The sequence below is a fragment of the Bos taurus genome, chromosome X (genome assembly GCF_002263795.3).
Source record: "Bos taurus isolate L1 Dominette 01449 registration number 42190680 breed Hereford chromosome X, ARS-UCD2.0, whole genome shotgun sequence".
NCBI lineage: Eukaryota > Metazoa > Chordata > Mammalia > Artiodactyla > Bovidae > Bos > Bos taurus.
Window position 1 is genome coordinate 54,937,295 of NC_037357.1, and position 12,892 is coordinate 54,950,186.

At 38.0% G+C, this 12,892-nt stretch overlaps 1 protein-coding gene across 11 annotated transcripts in view; it reads left to right on the plus strand.

The window, feature by feature from the left end:
• Nucleotides 1–12,892, plus strand: part of PWWP3B (PWWP domain containing 3B) — a 64,648-nt gene that overhangs the window by 24,589 nt on the left and 27,167 nt on the right. For 9 of the 11 annotated variants that reach the window (XM_024988524.2, XM_024988525.2, XM_024988523.2 and 6 more), the window contains 3 exons: nucleotides 3,536–3,667; nucleotides 6,481–6,559; nucleotides 7,303–11,219. In XM_024988524.2, coding sequence (XP_024844292.1) covers nucleotides 7,528–9,612 — 2,085 coding nt within the window. In that variant the 5' untranslated portion in view covers nucleotides 3,536–3,667; nucleotides 6,481–6,559; nucleotides 7,303–7,527 and the 3' untranslated portion in view covers nucleotides 9,613–11,219. Of the gene's footprint in view, nucleotides 1–3,535; nucleotides 3,668–6,480; nucleotides 6,560–7,302; nucleotides 11,220–12,892 lie in introns of those variants that run through there. The other 2 variants (XR_003033439.2, XM_010821645.4) reach the window with 2 other exon arrangements.

Below are 12,892 nucleotides of genomic sequence, written 5' to 3' on the forward strand. Positions count from 1 at the left end.
CCACCTTCAGTGCAACTGGAGTTCTGTTACTGACAAAGAATGCAGAAAGTGAATGTAGGGTGGGCAAATAGAAATGTCTGCCCTGGTCTTTATAAATATGCTACATAGCCGAAAAAGAAAAGAAAAAAAAACATTAAACAACAAAAGTTCATAAAAGATGGAAAGGGAAAACTTCCTCTGGCAGAGAGAATGCTATGTGTTCACCAAATTGTGTTTCATTTTCCCCCTGGGTCATAAGGAGACTACATTCCCCAGCCTCTATAACAGTTTTATCTAGTTGACTGTGACCAATAATGATGTTGCTGGTCCTGGCCTCTGAAACCTTTCCTGGGATTCTCCAATGACCATCTTCATAAGATCCTTTGTAGTTGTTGTTTAGTCACTTAAGTCGTGTCTGAATCTTTTGTGACCCTCGTTAGCCAGGTGCAAAAACTGTGGAGGACTTCAAGGCCAAAGAATATGGTAGGGTCATAGAATGGAGGAAGTTTGAGTCTTTTAATGCCTGCTTAGAACTCTGGCTGCTTGATGACCTCCGTTGAACATTGACATCAGCGTTAGAAACTCTTTTGGGGCTGAGCCTCTGAGATTTAGGGGTGGTTTATAATACAAACGGAGAAAGCAATGGCACCCCACTCCAGTACTCTTGCCTGGAAAATCCCATGGATGGAGGAGCCTGGTAGGCTGCAATCCATGGGGTCGCTGCGAGTCAGACACGACTGAGGACTTCACTTTCACTTTTCACTTTTATGCACTGCAGAAGGAAATGGCAGCCCACTCCAGTGTTCTTGCCTGGAGAATGCCAGGGACGGAGGAGCCTGGTGGGCTGCCGTCTATGGGGTTGCACAGAGTCGGAGATGACTGAAGCGACTTAGCAACAGCAGCAGCAGCAGCAGCATAGTACAAAAGATTACATACTGTAACTATTAGAGCTGTCAATAAAATACTAGCCTGGGGATTATCTTCATTATTATTATATATTTTCTAATATTAATACTTACATAGAGGTGGTTTTACATACACATTTATATATAAAGTATATAAAATAAAATTTATATATAAATATATATTTATATACATTTACATATTATATAATACAGAGGCCAAATAAAACACTGCATCCCCCAAATTATCACAATGAGATACCGCCTCACACCTATCAGAATCACTATTATAAATAAAGAACACAACAAATTTTGGTGAGGATGTGGAGAAAAGAAAACCCTTGTATACTGTTGGTGGGAACGTAAACTGGTGCAGTCGCTGTGGAAAACGGTATTGCAGTTTCTCAAAATAACTAAAAATAGAAGTACCATATGACCCAGTAGTTCCACTCCTGTGTATATATCCAAAAACCAAAACAAAACCACTAATTTGAAAACATACATGCACTCCAATGTTTGTAGCAGCAGCATTATTTACTATTGCCAAGATACGAGTGCAACCTAACTGTACGTAACAGATAAATGGATAAAGAAGATGTGGTATATATACAATGAGATACTACTCAGCCATAAAAAAGAGTGAACTTTTCCCATTTGCAGTAACATGGATGGACTTAGAGGGTATTATGCTAAATGAAAGACAAATACTGTATGATATCACTTACATGCGGAATCTAAAAAATACCACAAACTAGTAAATATAACAAAAATGAAACAGACTCACAAGATAAAGAGAACAAACTAATGATTATTAGTGGAAATAGAGAAGTGGGAAGGGACAATATAGGAGTAGGGGATTATGAGGTATAAACTACTATGTATAAAATAAGCTACAAAGACTATTGTACAGCAAAAGGAATATAGCCAGTATTTTATAATAACTGTAGATGGAGTATAATCTTTAAAATTGTGAACCACTATCTGTGAAAGTTGCTCAGTAGTGTCCAACTCTTTGAGACCCCATGGACTATACAGTCCTTGAAATTCTCCAGGCCAGAATACTGGAGTGGGTAGCCTTTCCCTTCTCCAGGGGATCTTCCCAACCCAGGGATTGAACCCAGGTCTCCCACATTGCAGGCGGATTCTTTACCAGCTGAGCCACCAGAGAAGCCCGTGACCCACTATACTGTACACTTAACAACAAAAAATGATTATGTATTTTGAGTGCTAATATAGAGTTGTTTCCATAGATACCTAGTCAAGACTAATAAAAGTGTTTTCTACACCTCTCTAAAAAAGAAATAAAGTAAAACTTACTGTAGATACTAACCAACCACAGAAAATAAAGGCCTTGGCTGCTTTGTCAGAGGGATATCTAACATCATCCAAAGTTTGGGAGAACCCTAGAACTGAGATCTTAACAACCCATCATATCTTGTGTCCCTTTACATCTCACATTCTAGATTTGAAAGGGGCTTACACATTGAATGCTGTCAGACATTTGTTAAGTATGTGTATTTCTAGATGTTGAACTGGGTTCTAAATTAATCAGGAGCATGTAGTCATTCTCTTCGGCCAATGTATTAGTTTACTTTTTCTACTGTAATAGGAGATTATATATATATGTGTGTGTGTGTGTGTGTATTTAGTTTATATAAATAAATTTTATATAAAATAAAATATATAACAATAAATTTCTATATAAATATGTATTAGATAATACAGAAGTCAAATAAAACACTTCATTCCCAAATATTTTCATTTCCAAAATTATCCCTAGCAATATTTTAAATTAGCTTTCTAAGTTAAATCAGCTGAATTTTAATCTAACACAGGAGAATTTTAATGAAAAAAGTGTGCAAGATATGTTTCAGACATACAGAAAACAAATACTTGTAAATTTTTAAAAATTAATTTCCCCACATAGATTTGTGTGAGTGAAAAATACTAATAAAATATAAGAAGGAGGATTTTCCAGTTATTGATGAGGGTATATGAAATGGGTATTTGCCTGCAAACCAGTGATTTCCAGCCTCTGGTCAGAAATATCCATGTTCCTTGAAGATATACTAGAAATTTCTGAAGCATTTAAGAAAAGAACTGAATAAAAGGAGAGACATACCATGTCCTGAAAACAGATTTGAAAATTATAAGTCATGTTCCCTAAAACTGTGTACAGTTTTAGTGCGATCCAAATCAACATCCTTAGTGAACTGTTTTAATGAAGCATGACCAGCTGGGTTTTAAATTGACCTACCAAGGTAAGATGAAGAGAAGGCAAGGGAAAAAAAAAAAAAAAAAAACAACATGGTGAAATAGTTTAAATCAGACTTTTTTTTAAAGTAAAGTGATTTACACCCTTTTTCCCCCAAGAAATCACCACCCTAAGGGAAATTAAACAGACACTTGTTGCTAATTCACTTTCAAGTTCTTTAAAAAGGAACATTTCTACCCTTTTGTTGCTGCTGCTGCTGCTCCTAAGTCGCTTCAGTCGTGTCCGACTCTGTGCGACCCCATAGATGGCAGCCCACCAGGCTCCTCGGTCCATGGGATTTTCTAGGCAAGAACACTGGAGTGGGGTGCTATCGCCTTCTCCGTTCTACCCTTTTATACTTCAGCAATTTAATTTGGCAATTCTCCCTCCCCTAATTCAGAGAAGGATCATCTGACTTCATCACAGGGAGGGGGCGCAGCGTTCTCTGAGAAGGTTCGGAGCGAGCTGTACCTGGCCAGTCTTGGGGGAGGAGCAGCATTTCACCAGGCTGCAGCTGACAAGAAGCTTCAAGGTAATGCTATGCTATGCTATGCTATGCTAAGTCACTTCAGTCATGTCCGACTCTGTGTGACCCCATAGATGGCAGACCACCAGGCTCCCCCGTCCCTGGGATGTAATGGCTGTCTTAAATCTAGTTATTTTATAGGGATTTCTCAGGACCCTAGGATGAAGATGAGAGAAATAGGAACAGTGGTTTTAAAGTGGTGGGAAAGGTGTGTGGATTTGAGATAATTGTTGGCATTGTGAAAGAATTAATCCTTTGGAATTTGTGTATCTCCCAATCCTTTAAAAGTCTACAAGTGGAAGAAGGAGTGATCAGATTACAGCCTCTATATTAAGACTTCAGTGCAGCACAGGCATTCATGCTAATTTATTGACTTGTCATTCCATGTTTATATTGCTAGACATTCTGTTACTGTTTGAATGTTTAAGCATTTATTAATTTACACAGAAAATGATGGATAAAAATGTATGGCAGCTTGGGGGGAAATACTTCTATAATTTGATTGGCACATAGACTATGTGTGTGTCACCTGTACATGAACATGGAAAGGGGAACAAGTATGTATTTGAGTGAAGACACTTATACATATATATGCATGTATATTCGCATGATTTAAAAAATCTGGGAGAAAATAAGCTCCCATGTTATTCAGCATTTCTGGATAGTCAAGTTACTATTTTAATATTAATTCCTAGCCAATATTAGCATCTCCCCATGATTACTTTTATAATCATGAAAGAAAAATGAAGCTGACAGCATATCCAATTTGCTTCAAACACATAAGCATTCATAGACACACACAGACATGCAGACATGACCCCCCATGTTTTGCCAATAGTGGAAATTTTCCTGGACATAATCAAGTGTGTAGCCTGGTTGCTGTGTTGGCTACAGCCCTGTCTGTATCTTCCTTGCAACTCATTCTTTCAGATCACAGGTATAGATGTGGTCAGCAATAACCATTTTCTGTATCTTTAAAGTTTTTTAAGACTGAGACAGAGGATTTGGTTTATTTCTATTAGCAGTTTTAAAAAATATTATAGGTCATGGTGCATTCATACAGTGGAATACTATGTGTCTCGAAAATAAAGACGTAAATCTCTACATGTAGAGATTTGAAATGTCTGAGAAATAAAGTGAAAAAAGTAAATTGTAGCATACAATTGTAACATTATCTCACAAAATTAAATATGTGTGTTAGCAGAACATATATATGCTACTATATAATTCATGCAGCCAATTCTGGGAAAACATACCTGCCATACTATTAACATGAATATTTATTTGTGTAGCTGGACAGATAGGACTAGCTTTACTGCTGTCTAATTTTAGAGTATTAATATATTCTTACACATTTACTTGTTTACATCATCAGGGAAAATACTGAGATAAAATGTTACAAATGTGAGAGAAAAAAAACTCATTTAAAGTAATTCATAAATCATGTGAAAAACACTTAGGTAGAATAATGTTCAGACTGCTCAACATCAGAGATCTGATGTTGTTTTGAAATGGTATGCATTTATCTATACATGTAAAAAAGTCTGGAAAATGGAAAATATTCAGATTATTTATATAGAAGCTTGTACTTAGTTTTACCTACATCTTTTTGCATCTTTTTGATTTTTAATAAGCTTCTGCATGTTTTATAACCAGAAAGATTATAGTTGAAGACATTATGATCCTCTTATCCTACACAGCAAACCCCTTGAACTTAGAAAGTTCTCTAAGCCTGGAACAGAGAAGGCAATGGCACCCCACTCCAGTACTTTTGCCTGGAAAATCCCATGGACGGAGGAGCCTGGTGGGCTGCAGTCCATGGGGTCGCTAAGAGTCGGACACGACTGAGCGACTTCACTTTCACTTTTCACTTTCATGCATTGGAGAAGGAAATGGCAGCCCACTCCAGTGTTCTTGCCTGGAGAATCCCAGGGACGGGGGAGCCTGGTGGGCTGCCGTCTATGGGGTCGCACAGAGTTGGACACGACTGAAGTGACTTAGCATAGCATAGCATAAGCCTGGAAAGACTCTTGGCTGGCTAAATGTAGTTCCCATCCTTCTCTCATAAGAAAAATCTGAGCAACTGAAGCTCTGTGTACAGCACCTGCAAGATCTGCAGTTCTGCTTCTGGTCACAAGATGGCGGTGGCCAAATTTCCTAAATTTTCTCCAGGCAACCATTTTTATGAAGCGGACAATAAAGCAATGAAACATATTTTGTATGAGTGAACTGGGAGACAGCAGGTATAGTGTGAATAAAATTCTGTTGAAAAAATTATATGTGTAAAGGATGAAAAATTCACATAGTGGTTGATTTGAGGATTCAAACAAAACCTGTAGTCTTGTTCATAGTAGTGTGTATGTGTTTAGTCGCTCAGTCATGTCTGACTCTTTGCGACCAGGTTCCTCTGTCCATGGGATTTTTCAGGAAAGACTACTAGAATGGGTTGCCATTTCCTTCTCCAGGGTATTTTCCCTTGGGATTGATTCCTTGTTTCCTGTGTCTCCATTTCAGGCAGATTCTTTATCCTCTGAGCCATCAGGGAAGGGCATAGTAGACACAAGGCAATTGTTACTTCCCTTTCTTGTCTTTGCCTCTCACTTTCCCTGAGAAATATGATTTAAACATGAACCAGATATCATAACTGTATCACTCAGAGAGAAGTTAAAATAATATAAACAAGGAGGACAATAAATATCTACATCATAGATAAGATTTCATTTCATTCCTGTGTTTCTAAATGACATGTGTGCTAAAGTTTTGGTAGAAAAGTTTCTTTATGCCTTGGCCACTTAATTTAATTCCCTGTTTCCTTTTAGACAGCCTGTCTCTTTTTGGAGTAAGAATCAAGACAACCAGATCACAGAGACAGACCCTTCCTGATCCACGTGACATTGGGTAAGGCTCTTTTCATTTTGCAAAATACTTCACATTAAAAACATGTTGAGAACTCAGGGTATAATTTATTTTGCTTCTTTCTCTAAAGCCTTAGCAATATTAAAAACTACATTTCATATTAAAATCATGTTAGGTTGAGAATTTAAGATGTAATTCATTTTGCTCCCTGTTCTGTAGCCATAATGTTTTGTAATTAAAAGTAGTAGCTTCTTGGGGGAGGAATCTCATGTGTCAAACTGCTATGAAGAATTCATGCCAGAGACTAATCAGATTTCTACCTGAAGTCCTAGCCAGCCACCTGACTCTCAAAAAATCCTTGATAATTACCTCATCCAATATGTGAACCTGGCAGCCATTCTCAGGATAGGGCCTAGAAATCTAGTTTTAAGAATTCTCCAGATGAGTTTGATGCACACCAAGTTCAGAGTCCTGCTTCTCTAGGTATAACATTAGGGGCACCAGTCCCAAAATGTCTAATATATAGAGTTCCTGACACACCACTTCTGTCATCACGCACATAGAGTCACACTTTAATAATCATGTGCAATAATGAAAGTAAGTTCTTTGAGATGTTATAAAAACACTTTTCCAATTCTTATCCCGCACCTTATATTATTCTGCATTTTCCTCCTCCATCTGATACCCCACTGTCTGTCTGTCTCTTCTCTATTTGCAATTGCTCACCTACTTTGGCAAAATAATTTTATTTGCTGATACTTTTCTTTTCCTTTTTGCTATTTCAGTATCTTCCATATTGTCCATTCAAACAACGTGTTCAAGCATCCTTGGGAAGTTCAGCTGGAGGACAACAGGCTACACAAGCTATAAACACTTTGTAACTCTTTGTAGTTCTAAAAGGGGCATTGGTCAAAGTATTGTTTGTGGTAGGGACTTCCTTCACAGTGACGAGAATAGCCAGACACATAAATCTCTAATATTAACCTCTTGGCACATAAATCTAAATCATAATGGATGCTGAGTATGTCTTATGCAATTGGCAAGACCAGTTGTGGCCAGCAAAAGTTTTGTCCCGATCTGAGGCTTCATCAAATAGTAAGAGAAAAAAGGTATTTTCCCTGGAAGTTCAAATACTCTCACTGGATGAAAAAATTCAAATGGAAAGCACAGAAACAAAGATCCTAACTAAATCTCAAGTTGAAGCTATTGCCTCCTCACTAGCCACACAGTCAGAGGTCAGTGACCCACCTGGAGAGGAAACAGCCTATGCCAGGTCACTAAAAATGGCACTGGATATTCTGAATGAGAGAACAAATTTGATTCAAGTAAGCAGTTCAGATGAGGAAGAGACCACTATACTGTCTCAAAACATACCACAAAAGCCATCTGATTCACCCCCTCGTAAAAAGTATCGGAAGCACGAAGGAGAAGGAGACTTACCAAAGTGTCTGGAGGAAAATGAAAATTCAACAATCCTGTTAGTATCATCAGAGAGTGATGATTCCCTGGATGATGATAAATCACAGGTGCATGCAATGATTGATAATATTCCAAATGAAACGGAAACAAAATCATCACAAAACCTCAGCTGGTGCCAGACTTTCCCTTCACTTTTGGAAGATGAGGATGAAAAAGAGAGCAAGAAAAAGATTGACCTCTCAATTTTGCCTTTGCTTTCCACAATTAAAGAGGAAGATGTATATGTTAAAGAAGAAAAATTCAGTCCAACTTTACCATCAGATGGCTTCATTGTGCCCAAAGCTTTAAAAGAGGAGCCAGAAGACATCTACCCAGAGGCCCTGGCCGCTTCTTCTGAATGCTCTGCCTTCTCAGAGAATATTGAAGATCCTGGAGAGGGTCCCTCTGATCCATGCTCAGTTGCCAGCCAGAATCAACCTACTGTGGAATCAGAGATGGATGCTGAGGCATTCCCTCAGCCTTCTTCACAGGAACAGCAGGTTTCGTTTAGTGCCTCTAGCCATTCTGGGGATTATTCACTCCTCGGGAGTAATGAAAGAAATCTTCAGAGACTGGATTTTGAGGAATTTGAGGAAGAATTTCAAGCTTCTGACAAGTCAGCGCGTATAAGTTCGATTGCTGCATCCATATTAGATGACGATGAAGAAGATGAAGAACTTCCACGTTTCCTTTTTAATTATGAGCAACGTTCATTTGAGACAGGGATGATTGTCTGGTTTAAGTATCAAAAATATCCATTTTGGCCATCAGTGATAAAAAGCATCAGGCGAAAAGAGAGAAAAGCAAGTGTGGTTTTTGTTGAGGCAAATATGAATCCTGAAAAAAGAGGCGTTAGAGTGCCTTTTAGAAGATTAAAGAAATTTGACTGTAAAGAGAAGCAGGCACTAGTGGAGAAAGCCAGGGAGGAATACAGTGAAAGTATTGACTGGTGCATCTCGCTTATTTGTGACTACAGAGTTAGATTAGGTTGTGGTTCTTTTGCAGGCTCATTTTTTGAGTATTACGCTGCTGACATTAGTTATCCAGTTAGGAAAATAATCAAACAGGATACCTTCAGGAATTTATTTCCAAAGCTGCAAAATGAAAATACTGGGGGATCAATGTCTGTGACTTCCCAGACCAAGAAAATGTCCTTCCAGAAACTTCTTCCAGACCGAATGAAGTCTGCTCGGGACCGAGCCAACAAAAACCTAGTGGACTTCATCGTGAATGCAAAGGGAACAGAGAGCCATCTCTTAGCCATTTTAAATGGCACGAAAGGGTCCAGGTGGCTGAAATCATTCTTGAATGCACATAGATTCACACCCTGTATTGAAACATACTTTGAAGATGAAGATCAGTTGGATGAGGTGGTGAAATATTTACAAGAAGTCTACAAACAAATAGATGAAAAAATGCTGACTCGGATAAGAAATGATAAAATTAAATTTATCCTGGAAGTTCTTCTGCCAGAAGCAATCATCTGTTCAATTTCTGCTGTTGATGGATTAGATTACAAGGCAGCAGAAGCAAAGTATCTGAAGGGGCCATCTCTAGGATACAGGGAAAGAGAATTATTTGATTCAAAAATCTTGTTTGAAAAGAGGCGGAAACCATTAACAAAGGAAGATCATTAAATCTTCTGAGGGTCCAGTAACAGGGAGCTTCCATAGATTCTAGTTTAAAAGAAAAATCTCTGAATTATTCTAACATATTTTTTCCAGAAATGGGAGACTTTGGGTGATATATTCACTTCTTTTTGCAATATCTAGGATCTATGACCTGTTCTGCATCTTCATTTCCTTTTCTTTCACTTCTTCAACATCAGATTATTAACATATTTTAGCAGTTCTACTTTCCTGTGCATTTTTAGAAAGCATAATTCCAATATGATTAATAACGGAGAGTACTATTTTGTTTTTTGACATTTTTGTGTCTATGCTGTATAGTTAAATATACTGTGCGCGATCGTTTTAATATTAAAGTTGCACTGGTATGAGATATTAAGCAAGATAATTAGAAAAAAAGCATCAATCATATATTTTTGCTTAATTTTTATAAAATATTAGACTTTCTCTTAAGATAGCTGAATTATTTTTCCTGTCAAGCTTATTTATTTTTGGAAAAATATCTCTGAGATATAGAACCAAAGATAGAGATGCTTTGCTATATATTACAACTGAGTGCAATTGCTTTTTCAAGAAAACAATCTGGACTTCAAAAATAAAGTAAATGGATTATCTGCATGCAGTCGATGTGTGTGTGAATAACATCTCAGCATGCAGAAAATAATTTTGGCAGCCTTGAACAGGATTATTCATTCTACAGTTCCATGAAGTTCCATGTGTGGGAGTGTCTATTGTTCAATAGCCAGAACAGTTTCTTAAAACAGACAGGCTTTCTCCTGCCTTCATAACTAACATTGGCTATATCTTAATATAGCCTTCTGACCACATATAGAAGGCAGCTAGAATCATTATATTCATGGTCTGGCTACTCTAGATGTATGAGTCCAGACTGACTGCTTAAGAGCCCACCTAGTTTGATATAAACTGTAGAAAATGCAAGCACTTTGTTCTGAATCTTGTATCTCCAAATACAGAGTTGCTTGCTTCAAACCAAGCATTTTTTATCATCTGGCTTATTTGTACAGTAGTTCCAGTTGCTTTCAATAATATAAATTCCAACTGGTAAATCATTCCACATTACTAGAAAGAATTATGGACCAGAATCTGTGAATTTGGAAATGGGTCACATAAAAAGTCTCTGTTTGGACAAATATGACAATTATCCCAACATGTTTAAAAATACACAATTGAAAATTAAAGTCTGAAGTCAATAAACTGTTTATTCTAACTTGAAATAAGACTTTTAGTGAGAATAAATATTGAGAGCTATTTTATTTTAAAAGCTTGATGTAAAATTAAATCCTAAAGGCTTAATGTGAACCTGTCTGCATTTTTGAAAGTGGCACAAATGTCACTCCTGGGGTTTTGTTATGTGTTCACATGGCCTTGTGTTTATGTAAAAATTGCAGAAATTTGATGTTTTGCTTTTCAATAAAACTATTATACCTTTCACCTTGGATGTTCACTTCACCATACTTCAGATTGTGCAGGTGTTTCTGCATACACACACACACACACACACATGATTTGTTTGGAATTTTTCTTATTGCAGTTGTCATAATTTTAATGCTTGTTATACATTATCATTCAAAATAAATACTCACTGTTGTGATTGATTTTGTGTTATTTTAAAAGAAAACCTTCAAAAGTATATAAGCTTCAGATTCCACAGAACCTTCTCTAGACCCTGTCTCCTGCCTGACAATGACCAAGACTCCTCGGGCCTACAGCCTGAATCAATCCACATTGTTTCCTCATGATCCTGAGGATCATTTGACAACAGACCACCACCACAGTATATGTGGGCCTTATACCCTGGGAAAACACACTGTATTTACTCTATAATGTGTTCCTTTGAATATAATATATTACTCACCTTCTATTTTCTCAGTGGAGCTAACTCTATCTCCTTGGTTCTCATATCTCTTTACTACCTAGTTCATTTATTCATTCATTTAGTCATACGATTGTGAGTCAGAAAAAAAGCGATGTGTGGTTTAAAGCTCTGCTCTGGGGATTTAAGATGCCAGATTTAAAGTGAACCAGATGACCTGAGTCATCTTAGATGACTTCTTCCTTATAATAGTGATACACTTCATCATAATAGTGGGAAATATTTCTTAATGTTATAGACTGTCTGTATTTGAAAAACAGAGCCCCAGGATTCCCCATATTTGTGAGTTCCTGGGTGTCTGGTTTGGGGTAAAGGCAAGTGAAAGAAAGTGAAAGTGAAAGTGAAGTCGCTCAGTTGTGTCCAACTCTTTGCGACCCCATGGACTGTAGCCTACCAGGCTCCTTAGTCCATGGGATTTTCCAGGCAAGAATACTGGAGTGGGGTGCCATTTCCTTCTCCAGGGGATCTTCCTGACCCAGGGATCGAACCTGGGTCTCCGGCATTGTAGGCAAATACTTTACTGTCTGAGTTACCAGGGATTGCACCTTGGGGTAAAGGAAGAGCACCTAAATTGCTCCTAGGATGTTTTTTATACTGTGGCATATATTGAAATAAGGGTGATGTGCCTCAAATATACATTTATTTTCCTCCTGAAGGCTACCCACTCCAGTATTCTGCCCTGGAAAATTTCATGGACTGTATAGTCCATGGGGTTGCAAAGAATCGGACACAACTGAGCGACTTACACTTTCACTTTTGAGTGAGTTGGCATTTGGAATGTGGAAATAGATGAATTTGGCTTCCAGCTCAGCATGAATTCAGAAATCCCTTTCAGCCTCAAGTGGTTTTTAGGGCAGGCTCTAAGAGTGCCCTAAACTGGATCTGTAATCTAGGTTTGTGTGTCTAATGGGAATACACAGCCTGTCATTCACCCTAATCCATTGGATTAAGAAGACCCTCATTGCCAGTCATAAGAGAGAATGCTGAATAGCAGACCCTGATTCTAATTCCAAGGTTGCAGACCTGCATGGAAATTGCATTCATAACACCAGTTTAGTTCAGTCGCTGAGTCGTGTCTGACTCTTTGTGACCCCATGGGCTGCAGCACACCAGGCCTCCCTATCCATAACCAACTCCCAGAGTTTACCCAAATTCATGTCCATTGAGTAGGTGATGCCATCCAGCCATCTCATCTTCTGTCGTCCCCTTCTCCTTCTGCCTTCAATCTTTCCTAGCATCATGGTCTTTTCAAATGAGTCAGCTCTTCATATCAGGTGGCCAAAGTATTGGAGTTTCAGCTTCAACATCAGCCTTTCCAATGAACACTCAGGAGTGATCTCCTTTAGGATGGACTGGTTGGATCTCCTTGCTGTCCAAGGGACTCAAGTCTTCTCC